Raw genomic sequence first — 14837 nt, forward strand, 5'->3', positions numbered from 1 at the left:
GCGCAAAAAATTATAGCGTCTACAAAACAGGGGATAGTTTTATGGCATTTTTATTAATTTTTTTTTTACTAGTAATGGCGGCGATCAGCGATTTTTATCGTGACTGCGACATTATGGCGGACACGTCGGACAATTTTGACACATTTTTGGGACCATTGGCATTAATGCAGTCAGTGCGATTAAAAATGCATCGATTACTGTAAAAATGTCACTGGCAGTGAAGGGATTAACACTAGGGGGCGGTGAAGGGGTTAATGTGTGTCCTAGGAAGTGTTCTAACTGAAGGGGGATGGGGACAGTGCAGGGAAACTAAGACTGGCCATACACCTATAGATTATCGGCAGATTTTCTATGGTCAGATGGAAAAAGTGGAACAGATTCCTCCATCTACGCTGAACTTTGTGGATGGAAGAATCTCCCACTGGCCCAAGCTTCCATATCTTGCTAGTCGGCCCCGCTGGCTCTCACAATACCTGAACATTCTGATTGGGTGCAGGCATTGTTTAGGTTGAGAGCCAGCGGGGCCGACTAGCAAGATATGGAAGCTTGGGCCAGTGGGAGATTCTTCCATCCACAAAGTTCAGCGTAGATGGAGGAATCTGTTCCACTTTTTCCATCTGACCATAGAAAATCTGCAGATAATCTATTAGGTATGTGGTCAGCTTAACAGATCGCCTGTTCATACTCTGTATGAACAGAGGATCTGTCAGTTCTCCCCTCAGAGAACCGGGATGTTTACGGTGATCGAGACCGCTGGGCACTTGCACTGGCTCCGTGGGCGAGCAGGGGGCACCCCCTAGTGCCTGTCTATGGTACCGACGCACCATAACGGTGATTCGCCTGCCTGTGCCATTCTGCCGCGGTATAACTGTGGCGGACGGTCGGCATGCGGTTAAAGTGGCAACACTTCCAAAATAGGCTTTAAAATGTATCTAAACCAAATTAGATTTTTTATTTTGAAGAGCATGGGAGGGTTGGAACCTCTGTCATGTTTTTTGATTTGACTTTTCGTGGTGGCCACCGGCATGTGAACTGAAAGGGAGGGAGCATCCAAATTTTTGATTTGTCACGGTAACATACATATTGGGTGAATCGTCCAACGAGGACGCCTCGATTTCCTTCACTTTACAGAGATTTCCTCTCTTACGGCGTGTCCCGAAACAGGCAGGGAAGGAAGATCTCTACAATGATCGTACCTAGGCAGGAGTCTTTTGAATCCAGACCATCCAAGATAACACCCATGTAATGCTGAGCCTCTACAAATAAAAGAGCTGTATTACAATGAATTAAAAAGCGGCAGGCCAAGGACAATAAGGGGGCTGGATGATACTGGATGTCTTCTACTCAAAGCAAAAAAAAAAAAAATAATTGCAATTGACTGACTGTCAGGTGTACACATCACTTCAGTCCTCCTCATTACCTTGTAGGCTAGATCTACCAGTCTGGTCCGGAGAGGGACACTGTCCTGTAACTTAATTCCAATTTCCAGCAACGAGTCCAGAAGCTGTGCGAGAACCTGGTGGGACTCTATGGAGAAACACAAACAGCACCCATTAACATCCTTCAAGTGTTAAGTTATTTGTGCAAAAAAAAAAAAAAAAAAAAAATCACACATTTCCTCCATACAAAATCCCAATCACTTATGAATGAGGACAGTAGTGGTCATGAGTGAAAACTGGACCTATTTAACCAGCTGGGTACATTTGGAGTTCTATACTTACCACAAAAAAATTCCTCTTTTGGAGTATACAGGGCATAGATAGTACACTATATTACCAAAACTATTGGGACGCCTGCCTTTACACTCACAATGAACTTTTAATGGCATCCCAGTCTTAGTCCGTAGGGTCAATATTGAGTTGGCCCACCCTTTGCAGCTATAACAGCTTCAACTCTTCTGGGAAGGCCGTCCACAAGGTTTAGGAGTGTGTCTATGGGAATGTTTGACCATTCTTCCAGAAGTGCATTTTGTAAGGTCAGGCACTGATGTTGGATGAGAAGGCCTGGCTCGCAGTCTCCGCTCTAATTCATCCCAAAGGTGTTCTATCGGGTTGAGATCAGGACTCTGTGCAGGCCAGTCAAGTTCCTCCACCCCAAACTCGCTCATCCATATCTTTATGGACCTTGCTTTGTGCACTGGTCCAAATTATATGGTGGAGGGGGGATTATGGTGTGGGGTTGTTTTTCAGGGGTTGGGTTTGGCCCCTTAGTTCCAGTGAAGGGAACTCTTCAGGTGTCTGCATACCAAGACATGTTGGACAATTTCATGCTCCAAACTTTGTGGGAACAGTTTGGGGATGTCCCCTTCCTGTTCCAACATGACTGCGCACCAGTGCACAAAGCAAGGTCCATAAAGACATGGATGAGTGAGTTTGGGGTGGAGGAACTTGACTGGTGTGCACAGAGTCCTGACCTCAACCCAATAGAACACCTTTGAGATGAATTAGAGCGGAGACTGTGAGCCAGGCCTTCTCTTCCAACATCAGTGCCTGACCTCACAAATGCTCTTCTGGAAGAATGGTCAAACATTCCCATAGACACACTCCTAAACCTTGTGGACAGTATTCCCAGAAGAGTTGAAGCTGTTTTAGCTGCAAAGGGTGGGCCAACTCAATATTGAACCCTACGGACAAAGACTGGGATGCCATTTAAGCTCATGTGTGTGTAAAGGCAGGTGTCCCAATACTTTTGATAATATAGTGTACATCCAGTCCTTCTGCTCACCTTCACATTTAGCAGCAATTCCCGACTGTCAAAGTGACAGCCAGGAGTTGTCTGGTAAAAAGCCACTGTGATTGGCTCTTTACCTCAATCCGTGATCAGCTCTGTCCGGAGGAAGCAGCGAGCACAGATCACTGCCGATGCGCACCGCAGGGGGGGCAGCGGGAAGACGTCGTATAACGCCCTCCCGGTGATGTGCGACCGCACTGTAGCCATCGTTCAGCTATAGCATGGTCGTGAAGGGGGTTCATTTACTCCCAATTAGCTCTAATTAACTCCATCTTCCCCCTAGCTACCATTTTCCTGTTGATTTATTTTTTTTATTTCTATTCTAACCATTGAAATTTGAACCTTTTTTTGGTTTTGTTCTTTCATTTTGTTAGTGCTGGAAAAAAAAAAACCAACACAAAAGGAAGAAAAGAAGACCCCTTTCGTTTATTTGTAACGAACATTGCAATTCTTTGTACTAGAATCATAATTTTACTGGCATTTTAAACAGTTCTAATCTAAGAATAAAATTTAACACTACTATTTTTTATCCTAACACTGATCAAAGAAGAAAAACATGCATTTTTTTTTAAATTTGCTACTTTTTTTGGTCTATGGATTGTGAAAAAAAAAAAAATCCTCTTTTCTTAACCTTAACCACTTCAGCCCCAGAAGATTTGGCTGCTCGATGACCAGAGCTTTTTTTGCGATTCGGCACTGCGTCGCTTTAACTGACAATTGCGCGGTCGTGCGACGTTGTTCCCAAACAAAATTGACGTCTTTTTTTTCCCACAAATAGAGCTTTCTTTTGGTGGCATTTGATTATCTCTGCATTTTTTTTTTGTTTGTTTATAGCGCAAAAAATAAAAAAGAGCGACAATTTTGAAAAAAAAAAAAAAAAAAAAAAAACACAATATTTTATACTTTTTGCTATAATAAATATCCCCAATTTTTTTTTAGGCCGATATGTATTCGTCTACATTTTTTTTTTTATCAAAAATGACGCAATAAGTGTTTATTGATTGTTTTGCGCAAAAGTTATACTGTCAACAGAGTAGGGGATAGATTTATGGCATTTTTATTATTTTTTTTTTTTTTTTTACTAGTAATGGCGGCGATCTGCGATTTTTATCGTGACTGTGACATTGCGGCGGACACATCGGACACTTTTGACACCATTTTGGGACGATTGACAATTATACAGCGATCAGTGCTATAAAAATGCACTGATTACTGTGTAAATGTCACTGGCAGAGTAGGGGTTAACACTAGGGGGCAATCAAGGGGTTAACTGTGTTCCCTATGTGTGTTCTAACTGTGGGGGGAGGGGACTGACTATAGGAGATGACAGATCGTGATTCCTAGCTATTAGGAACTCACAATCTGTCTCTCCTCACAGAACAGAACAGGGATGTCCGTTTACACACACACACACACGTCCCTGTTCTGCCTCTCGTGCCCGCGATCGCTCGTGGTCGGCGGTCATCGCGACCGCCGGTCACAAGCATCTGCACCCCCGCAGTGCAGCGGGCGCGTGCCTGCTATCCCGCTTAAAGGAGCCGACATATAGCTACGACAGCTCGCGGGATCGTGCCGACCTGACGCCGTATAATGACGGCGGCTGGTTGGCAAGCAGTTATATAACGACATGTGTGTTCCAATGCGTTTTACAGCGTTCCAGTACAGTCCAGTGCAGGAAAAATGCAGCATGTTCTACTTTTTTTTTTCTGGAACTGCAAGTACTGGTGTGAACCACGCCATTGGAGACCATATAACCTACTTTCCATGTATTTTTGATGCAGAACAAAATCGCACTGGACTGCATGTGGTGTGAACTAGCCCTAAGGGATCTTTGTTGATGGCTGGAATCGTACAGCAATTAGACATGTGCACTGACAAAAAAAATGTATTTGTTTTCGTTTCATTCGTTTTTTTCGCAAATTCGGATTTCCGAATTTTCATATATACGAATTTTCAAATTTTCAGATTTCCAAATTTCCGAAATTTTCGAATTTCCTAAATTTTCGAATTTCTGAATTTACGGAAATTCGGAATTCGGAGATTCAAAAGTTCGGAAACCTGAAAAAAAGAAAGAAAATTCAGTAAAATTTTAAATAACAACTAACAACTATTAACTTATAGGTGTTGGAATTTCCTTTCAAATTTGGCTGTTAGTGAACGCAACGAATACAAATTTATCTGAAGTTACGAATTATCCGAAATAACAAATGCCGCGTGTAAACAAATGGAATGGAACAAACTAATATCTTTTTAATATTATTATTATTATTATTATTATTATTATTGTTATTATTATTAGATCGATACATTCCATTCTTTTAGATACGGCATTCCTTATTTCAGATAATTCGTAACTTCGGATAAATTCGTATTCGTTGCGTTCACTAACAGACAAATTTGAAAGGAAATTCCAATACCTATAATTTAATAGTTATTATTAAATAATAACTCAAATTTCCAAATTTTTTAATTTTCAAACTTCCGAAATTCCGGAATCTTCCAATTTCCAAAATTTTTCAATTTCCGAATTTCCGAAATTTTCCAATTTACGAAATTTCCGAAAATCGGAAATTGAAAAATTTGGAAATTTCAGAATTAACGAATTTGTCAAAATTCGTTAAAAAACGAATTTGGAACTAAATGAATTGCACATGTCTAACAGCAATTCCGAAAATTTAAAAAAAAAAAAAAAAAAAAAAAAGACTACGAAAAAAACAGACACAAAGATGGAGAATTCCTCGAAGGTCTTCCCCGACAGCGTTGAAATGTAACTCAGCAGGTTTTCAGCTTTTCTTACTTTCATTCTGGAGAGAACTGATGACATCGTCCACCACCGAGTCCGGACAGAATCCCGCAGTCTTGGACAACAAGCCCAGCAGCGATGCGATCTTCAGACGCACAGAGGTCTCATTCTCCTACAAACCAAACCACCGAGGGAGGTAAGTACGTCTGCCGTGCCAGAAAAAAAAAAAAAAAAAGAACAAAGAACTCTGCAGACGGCTTCCCCTACCTTATAGTAATGTTCCAGAAGGATCCGCACCACCCCTTCCACGCTCTCCGCCTCCACGGGTTTGCGTGCGAACTGCAGCAGGTACTGCAGAGCGTCAGCCGGTGAGGTGGCCTTGCACAGATCGATGTGAAGTGCGGCCGACTTGCTGGGCTTGGTCAGCCGGAGCTTCTTTGCCGGGAGATCCTCAAGCGGCTGCAGCTATGCAGAAAAGAAGGAATAAGGATGCGGTCGGGTTTTGTCTTTTAATAGTGAATTACGAGGGCTGGGCAACCCCCAATGCGCGATGACCTTTTCAGTGGCACGCTGCCATTGGCTGTCACCCCTCCTGCACAGAGGACACTATGGGAGCAACAGAGCAGTGCAAAGTGTTGCCTCCTCACCGCCTGTTTTAACCTTGTAAATCCTGCACCATGGTGCCGCAACTGCATGCATTACACACTTGTAGGTGGGGGAGGGGAGACGGCCATTCTCCCTGTGCAAGCTCTGAGAATGAGCTCACACCAAGGATCAGTCTCCTGTAGGTGGGAGAAGGGAAGACCGTCATTCTCCCTGTCTAAGCTCTGACATGGCGCTCACACAGGGATCAGACTCCTGTAGGTGGGGGAGGGGAGACGGCCATTCTCGCCGTGTAAGCTCTGACATGGTGCTCACACCAAGGATCAGTCTCCTGTAGGTGGGAGAAGGGAAGACCGTCATTCTCCCTGTCTAAGCTCTGACATGGCGCTCACACAGGGATCAGACTCCTGTAGGTGGGGGAGGGGAGACGGCCATTCTCGCCGTGTAAGCTCTGACATGGCGCTCACACCAAGGATCAGTCTCCTGTAGGTGGGAGAAGGGAAGACCGTCATTCTCCCTGTCTAAGCTCTGACATGGCGCTCACACAGGGATCAGACTCCTGTAGGTGGGAGAAGGGAGATGGCCATTCTCCCTGTGTAAGCTCTGACACGGAGCTCACACGGGGATCAGACTCCTGTAGGTGAGGGAGGGGAGACGGTCATTCTCCCTGTGTAAGTTCTGACACACCGGGATCAGACTCCTGTAGATGGGGGAGGGGAGACGGCCATTCTCCCTGTGTAAGCTCTGACACGGAGCTCACACCGGGATCAGACTTCTGTAGGTGGGGGTGGGGAGACGGCCATTCTCCCTGTGCAAGCTCTGAGAATGAGCTCACACCAAGGATCAGACTCCTGTAGGTGGGAGAAGGGAAGACCGTCATTCTCCCTGTCTAAGCTCTGACATGGCGCTCACACAGGGATCAGACTCCTGTAGGTGGGAGAAGGGAAGACCGTCATTCTCCCTGTCTAAGCTCTGACATGGCGCTCACACAGGGATCAGACTCCTGTAGGTGGGGGAGGGGAGACGGCTATTCTCCCTGTGTAAGCTCTGACAATGAGCTCACACCAGGATCAGACTCCTGTAGGTGGGAGAAGGGAGACGGCCATTCTCCCTGTGTAAGCTCTGACACGGAGCTCACACGGGGATCAGACTCCTGTAGGTGGGGGAGGGGAGACGGTCATTCTCCCTGTGTAAGTTCTGACACACCGGGATCAGACTCCTGTAGATGGGGGAGGGGAGACGGCCATTCTCCCTGTGTAAGCTCTGACACTGAGCGCACACCGCGATCAGACTTCTATAGGTTGGGGGAAGGGAGACGGCCATTCTCCCTGTGTAAGCTCTGACACTGAGCGCACACCGCGATCAGACTTCTATAGGTTGGGGGAAGGGAGACGGCCATTCTCCCTGTGTAAGCTCTGACACGGAGCTCACACCGGGATCAGACTTCTGTAGGTGGGGGTGGGGAGACGGCCATTCTCCCTGTGTAAGCTCTGACACTGAGCGCACACCGCGATCAGACTTCTATAGGTTGGGGGAAGGGAGACGGCCATTCTCCCTGTGTAAGCTCTGACACGGAGCTCACACCGGGATCAGACTTCTGTAGGTGGGGGTGGGGAGACGGCCATTCTCCCTGTGCAAGCTCTGAGAATGAGCTCACACCAAGGATCAGACTCCTGTAGGTGGGAGAAGGGAAGACCGTCATTCTCCCTGTCTAAGCTCTGACATGGCGCTCACACAGGGATCAGACTCCTGTAGGTGGGAGAAGGGAAGACCGTCATTCTCCCTGTCTAAGCTCTGACATGGCGCTCACACAGGGATCAGACTCCTGTAGGTGGGGGAGGGGAGACGGCTATTCTCCCTGTGTAAGCTCTGACAATGAGCTCACACCAGGATCAGACTCCTGTAGGTGGGAGAAGGGAGATGGCCATTCTCCCTGTGTAAGCTCTGACACGGAGCTCACACGGGGATCAGACTCCTGTAGGTGGGGGAGGGGAGACGGTCATTCTCCCTGTGTAAGTTCTGACACACCGGGATCAGACTCCTGTAGATGGGGGAGGGGAGACGGCCATTCTCCCTGTGTAAGCTCTGACACTGAGCGCACACCGCGATCAGACTTCTATAGGTTGGGGGAAGGGAGACGGCCATTCTCCCTGTGTAAGCTCTGACACGGAGCTCACACCGGGATCAGACTTCTGTAGGTGGGGGTGGGGAGACGGCCATTCTCCCTGTGTAAGCTCTGACACTGAGCGCACACCGCGATCAGACTTCTATAGGTTGGGGGAAGGGAGACGGCCATTCTCCCTGTGTAAGCTCTGACACGGAGCTCACACCGGGATCAGACTACTGTAGGTGGGGGTGGGGAGACGGCCATTCTCCCTGTGCAAGCTCTGAGAATGAGCTCACACCAAGGATCAGACTCCTGTAGGTGGGAGAAGGGAAGACCGTCATTCTCCCTGTCTAAGCTCTGACATGGCGCTCACACAGGGATCAGACTCCTGTAGGTGGGAGAAGGGAAGACCGTCATTCTCCCTGTCTAAGCTCTGACATGGCGCTCACACAGGGATCAGACTCCTGTAGGTGGGGGAGGGGAGACGGCTATTCTCCCTGTGTAAGCTCTGACAATGAGCTCACACCAGGATCAGACTCCTGTAGGTGGGAGAAGGGAGATGGCCATTCTCCCTGTGTAAGCTCTGACACGGAGCTCACACGGGGATCAGACTCCTGTAGGTGGGGGAGGGGAGACGGTCATTCTCCCTGTGTAAGTTCTGACACACCGGGATCAGACTCCTGTAGATGGGGGAGGGGAGACGGCCATTCTCCCTGTGTAAGCTCTGACACTGAGCGCACACCGCGATCAGACTTCTATAGGTTGGGGGAAGGGAGACGGCCATTCTCCCTGTGTAAGCTCTGACACTGAGCGCACACCGCGATCAGACTTCTATAGGTTGGGGGAAGGGAGACGGCCATTCTCCCTGTGTAAGCTCTGACACGGAGCTCACACCGGGATCAGACTTCTGTAGGTGGGGGTGGGGAGACGGCCATTCTCCCTGTGTAAGCTCTGACACTGAGCGCACACCGCGATCAGACTTCTATAGGTTGGGGGAAGGGAGACGGCCATTCTCCCTGTGTAAGCTCTGACACGGAGCTCACACCGGGATCAGACTTCTGTAGGTGGGGGAGGGGAGACGGCCATTCTCCCTGTGCAAGCTCTGAGAATGAGCTCACACCAAGATCGGACTCCTGTAGGTGGTGGAGATGAGACGGCCATTCTCCCTGTGTAAGCTCTGACACGGAGTGCACACCGGGATCAGACTCCTTTAGGTGGGGGAAGGGAGACGGCCATTCTCCCTGTGTAAGCTCTGACACGGAGCTCACACCGGGATCAGACTTCTGTAGGTGGGGGTGGGGAGACGGCCATTCTCCCTGTGTAAGCTCTGACACTGAGCGCACACCGCGATCAGACTTCTATAGGTTGGGGGAAGGGAGACGGCCATTCTCCCTGTGTAAGCTCTGACACGGAGCTCACACCGGGATCAGACTTCTGTAGGTGGGGGAGGGGAGACGGCCATTCTCCCTGTGCAAGCTCTGAGAATGAGCTCACACCAAGATCGGACTCCTGTAGGTGGTGGAGATGAGACGGCCATTCTCCCTGTGTAAGCTCTGACACGGAGTGCACACCGGGATCAGACTCCTTTAGGTGGGGGAAGGGAGACGGCCATTCTCCCTGTGTAAGCTCTGACACGGAGCTCACACCGGGATCAGACTTCTGTAGGTGGGGGTGGGGAGACGGCCATTCTCCCTGTGTAAGCTCTGACACTGAGCGCACACCGCGATCAGACTTCTATAGGTTGGGGGAAGGGAGACGGCCATTCTCCCTGTGTAAGCTCTGACACGGAGCTCACACCGGGATCAGACTTCTGTAGGTGGGGGAGGGGAGACGGCCATTCTCCCTGTGCAAGCTCTGAGAATGAGCTCACACCAAGATCGGACTCCTGTAGGTGGTGGAGATGAGACGGCCATTCTCCCTGTGTAAGCTCTGACACGGAGTGCACACCGGGATCAGACTCCTTTAGGTGGGGGAAGGGAGACGGCCATTCTCCCTGTGTAAGCTCTGACACAGAGCTAACACCAGGTTCAGACTCCTGTAGGTGGGGGAAGGGAGAATGTAACGGAAGGAGCGAGACTCCCAGGTGTCAGGACAGATCTGTCCCAGTGAAGTCTCTCATTGTAGGTGGAGAGATGAATGGAGATCAGAGGCCTTCTATACAGGACTGTCTTCTGTAGTCACAGACTTGTCCTATCACATCCCCCTCATTACCAATGGAGGCCTCTCTCCTATTCATCATGTACCAGTAGGCCTCAGTCTGATCCCCGGCCTTTCCTGAGAAAGTGACCGGCTCACAGTACCGTCTGCCTGGGGAGGATGAGGTGCACATCCCCTCCTCCGAGGAAATATTTCACTCACTTGCACCACTTTGGTGAACTCCTCATACACCCGTTTCTTTAAGTGGGCCGCCATGGTTCCCGAGGTTTGTCTCTTCACAGCCGCCGTACTCCAGAGTGTTTTCCGTGAATGCTATGAATAAAGTTGATTGAAATGACAGGAAGGAAAGCACCATAGAGTGGAACATTGGAAAGATAGTACCGCCCACACTTGACAGGCGTCGCTGCGTTACCATGGTGATGGACGACTGAGCGCTTCTAATGTGATGGTCTTCTGATGTGATAAGGGGGTGGGTCTTATGTGATGGGGGCCTCTGATATGATGGGGGTCTCTGATGTGATGGGGGTCTCTAATGTGATGGGGGTCTCTGATGTGATGGGGGTCTCTGATGTGATGGGGGTCTCTAATGTGATGGGGGTCTCTGATGTGATGGGGGTCTCTGATGTGATGGGGGTCTCTGATATAATGGGGGGTCTCTGATGTAATGGGGGTCCCTGATGTGATGGGGGGCCTCTGATGTGATGGGGGGTCTCTGATGTGAAGGGGGTCTCTGATATAATGGGGGGTCTCTGATGTAATGGGGGGTCCCTGATGTGATGGGGGGCCTCTGATGTGATGGGGGGTCTCTGATATAATGGGGGGTCTCTGATGTAATGGGGGGCTCTGATGTGATGAGGGGGGTCTCTGATGTGATGAGGGGTCTATGATTTAATGGGGGGCCTCTGATGTGATGGGGGCTCTGATATGATGGGAGCCTCTCGTGATGGGGAGACTCTGATGTAATTGGGGCCTCTGATGTAATGGGGCCTCTCATGTGATGGGGGTCTCTGATGTGATGAGGACCTCTGATGTGATGGGGAGTCCCTGATATGATAGGGGGTGGCCTATGATGTAATGGGGAGTCTCTGATGTAATGGGGAGCCTCTGATGTGATGGGGGGCCTCTGATAAGATGGGGTCTCTGATGTAATGGGGGGCCTCTGTAATGGGGGGTCTCTGATGTGATGAGGGGGGCCTCTGATATGATGGGGGTGGCCTATGATGTAATGGGGGGTCTCTGATGTGATGAGGGGAGTCTCTGATGTAATGGGGAGCCTCTGATGTGATGGGGGCTCTGATGTAATGAGGGGCTCTGATATGATGGGGGGTCTCTGATGTGATGGGGGGTCTCTGATGTGATGAGGAGGACCTCTGATGTGATGGCGAGTCCCTGATATGATGGGGGTGGCCTATGATGTAATGGGGAGCCTCTCATGTAATGGGGGGCCTCTCATGTGATGGGGGGCCTCTCATGTGATGGGGGTCTCTGATGTGATGAGGGGGACCTCTGATGTGATGGGGAGTCCCTGATATGATGGGGGGTGGCCTATGATGTAATGGGGAGTCTCTGATGTAATGGGGAGCCTCTGATGTGATGGGGGGACCTCTGATTTGATGGGGGGCCTCTGATGTGAGGAGAGGGGCCTCTGATAAGATGGGGTCTCTGATGTGATGGGGAGCCTCTGATGTAATTGGGGCCTCTGATGTAATGGGGGGCCTCTCATGTGATGGGGGGTCTCTGTAATGGGGGGTCTCTGATGTGATGAGGGGGGCCTCTGATATGATGGGGGTGGCCTATGATGTAATGGGGGGTCTCTGATGTGATGAGGGGAGTCTCTGATGTAATGGGGAGCCTCTGATGTGATGGGGGCTCTGATGTAATGAGGGGCTCTGATATGATGGGGGTCTCTGATGTGATGGGGGGTCTCTGATGTGATGAGGGGGACCTCTGATGTGATGGGGAGTCCCTGATATGATGGGGGTGGCCTATGATGTAATGGGGAGTCTCTGATGTAATGGGGAGCCTCTGATGTGATGGGGGCTCTGATGTAATGAGGGGCTCTGATATGATGGGGGGTCTCTGATGTGATGAGGACCTCTGATGTGATGGGGAGTCTCTGATATGATGGGGGGTGGCCTATGATGTAATGGGGAGTCTCTGATGTAATGGGGAGCCTCTGATGTGATGAGGGGGGTCTCTGATTTGATGGGGGGCCTCTGATGTGAGGAGGGGGTCTCTGATAAGATGGGGTCTCTAATGTGATGGGGGACCTTTGATGTGATGGGGGGTCTCTGATGTGATGAGGGGGACCCCTGGTGTGATGGGGAGTCCCTGATATGATGGGGGGTGGCCTATGATGTAATGGGGGGTCTCTGATGTGATGGAGAGTCTCTGATGTGATGATGAGGAGAGTCTCTGATGTGATCATGAGGGGAGTCTCTGATGTGATGAGGGGAGTTTCTGATGTGATGAGGGGAGTCTCTGATGTGATGAGGGGGTCTCTGATGTGATAGGGGGAACTCTGATGTGATGAGGGGAGTCTCTGATGTGATGAGGGGAGTCTCTGATGTGATGTGGAGAGTCTCTGATGTGATGAGGGGGACCTCTGATTTGATGGGGGACCTCTGATTTGATGAAGGGCCTCTGATGTGAGGAGGGGGGCCTCTGATAAGATGGGGTCTCTGATGTTATGGGGGACCTCTGATGTAATGGGGGTTCTCTGATGTGATGGGGGGTCTCTGATGTGATGAGGGGGACCCCTGGTGTGATGGGGAGTCCCTGATATGATGGGGGGTGGATTATGATGTAATGGGGGGTCTCTGATGTAATGGAGAGTCTCTGATGTGATGATGAGGGGAGTCTCTGATGTGATGAGGAGAGTCTCTGATGTGATAAAGGAAACCTCTGATTTGATGGGGGGACCTCTGATGTGATGAGGGGGACCTCCGATGTGATGGGGGGACCTCTGATAAGATGGGGGGCCTCTGATGTGAGGAGAGGGGCCTCTGATAAGATGGGGTCTCTGATGTGATGAGGGGGAACCTCTGATATGACAGTATGGTATCAACCAGCATTCCACCATGCCCACCTGCTCCTGTTGCCTTCTGAGAAACCCACTACAACACCCAAGTCTGAGCCCTGATGAGGGGCGATTCTTTTGCCCCCAGAATGGGTTGGATACTTTCTTTTGTGCTCGTTACAAATTACCCATCAAGAATAAAGGATACATAGACTATGAATTGATCGCTTAGTCACTTCTTTTTAGAGTAAGTCCTGGCTCTTCATTTGGCCGCCGAGATTTGCCGGTGTCTTGCCGAGAAAGTTCCCCCCGGCAGATAAGGACTCCCCCGTACTGCGCAGGCACAGCGCTTGAGCAGTACGAACTACTAGGAGCCGCCGAAGATAGCCGAAGCTGAAAATCTTCAATCAGCTGTACACGGTGCCTGGGTCCAGGTTCAAGCCCCACCATCCAAGTGGACCAAGAGGGAGAATATAAAAGTGCCGAGCGAATCGAGGCCGTGCCCGAAGCATGGCGAGCGAAGCGAACCCGCGAGGGGCCCTCTTACAGGCGCCGTGTACAGCTGATTTCCAACTATTCGGCTTTGGCTATTTCCGACGGGGGTCCTTATCCGCCGAGGGGAACTTTCTCGGCAGAACACCGGTCATACCAGGCAGAAATAGGGAAGGAGCGTCCAATAGATGTGCTTCTACAGAGGTGATCTTCTGTGCCTTCCCACCAATAGAGTCACCCCAGCCGTGTGTCTCCGGCCTAACCTGAGCAATATAAATAGGCTTCTACCAGACTAACAGGAATGGGAAATGTTTGTATTGTTCTGTGACTTGCCTGCCCATACACACCTTTCCTTTATTATAAACTGATCTGAGTCGTTGCCATTTTTTTTTTTGGGGGGGGGGGATCTGGTACAGACACACACTGGAGGTCTTCAGCTGTCCTGAGTGATATTGAGCTTCTCTGCATTTGCTTAAAACCCCCAAATATAGTTATACATTTGCGATAAGCAGAAACCCTGTAGAATAAAATGGCGACGGTTGCAAATTTTGCAAAAGATTTTTTAATAGTAAAAAATACACTAAAATAAATTTTAGCGCACACAAACACAATATCATTTTATTTTTTATTTTTTGTAAAATATAAGATAAAGTTGTGTTAAGTAAATAGATACCAAACATGTCAAGCATTAACATTGAGCCTGTGAAATGATGAAAAACTTTGGTAAATTGTCTAAAGGTGAAACTTCAAAAGCCTTTATAGGTTATGAATTTGGACTTAGACATGAATGATGGCGCTAGAATTATTGCTCTCACCCCGATGCTTGAGGTGACACCTAATGTGTGGTGCAATTGCTGTTTACTTATATTTGGGTCCCCTATGCGTGCCTTTGCCTTCACAGGGGTGACGGCGTTGTTTAAACATTTTTTTTAACACTTTTTAGATTTTTTTTACATTTAACTTTATTGCTATCATAAGGCTCATAA

At 49.0% G+C, this 14837-nt stretch overlaps 1 protein-coding gene across 1 annotated transcript in view; it reads right to left on the reverse strand.

Moving 5' to 3' along the window:
• INTS4 (integrator complex subunit 4) overlaps window positions 1-10650 on the reverse strand; it is a 139625-nt gene extending 128975 nt beyond the window's left edge. Inside the window, exons 1-4 of the mRNA XM_073612805.1 lie at window positions 10542-10650; window positions 5741-5938; window positions 5528-5645; window positions 1421-1527 (exon numbers count right to left, since the gene is read on the reverse strand). Coding sequence (XP_073468906.1) covers window positions 1421-1527; window positions 5528-5645; window positions 5741-5938; window positions 10542-10595 — 477 coding nt within the window. The 5' untranslated portion in view covers window positions 10596-10650. The remainder of the gene's footprint in view (window positions 1-1420; window positions 1528-5527; window positions 5646-5740; window positions 5939-10541) is intronic.
• Between the last annotated feature and the right edge of the window lie 4187 nt (window positions 10651-14837).

Source organism: Aquarana catesbeiana, linkage group LG02 (genome assembly GCF_042186555.1).
Source record: "Aquarana catesbeiana isolate 2022-GZ linkage group LG02, ASM4218655v1, whole genome shotgun sequence".
NCBI classification, from domain to species: domain Eukaryota; kingdom Metazoa; phylum Chordata; class Amphibia; order Anura; family Ranidae; genus Aquarana; species Aquarana catesbeiana.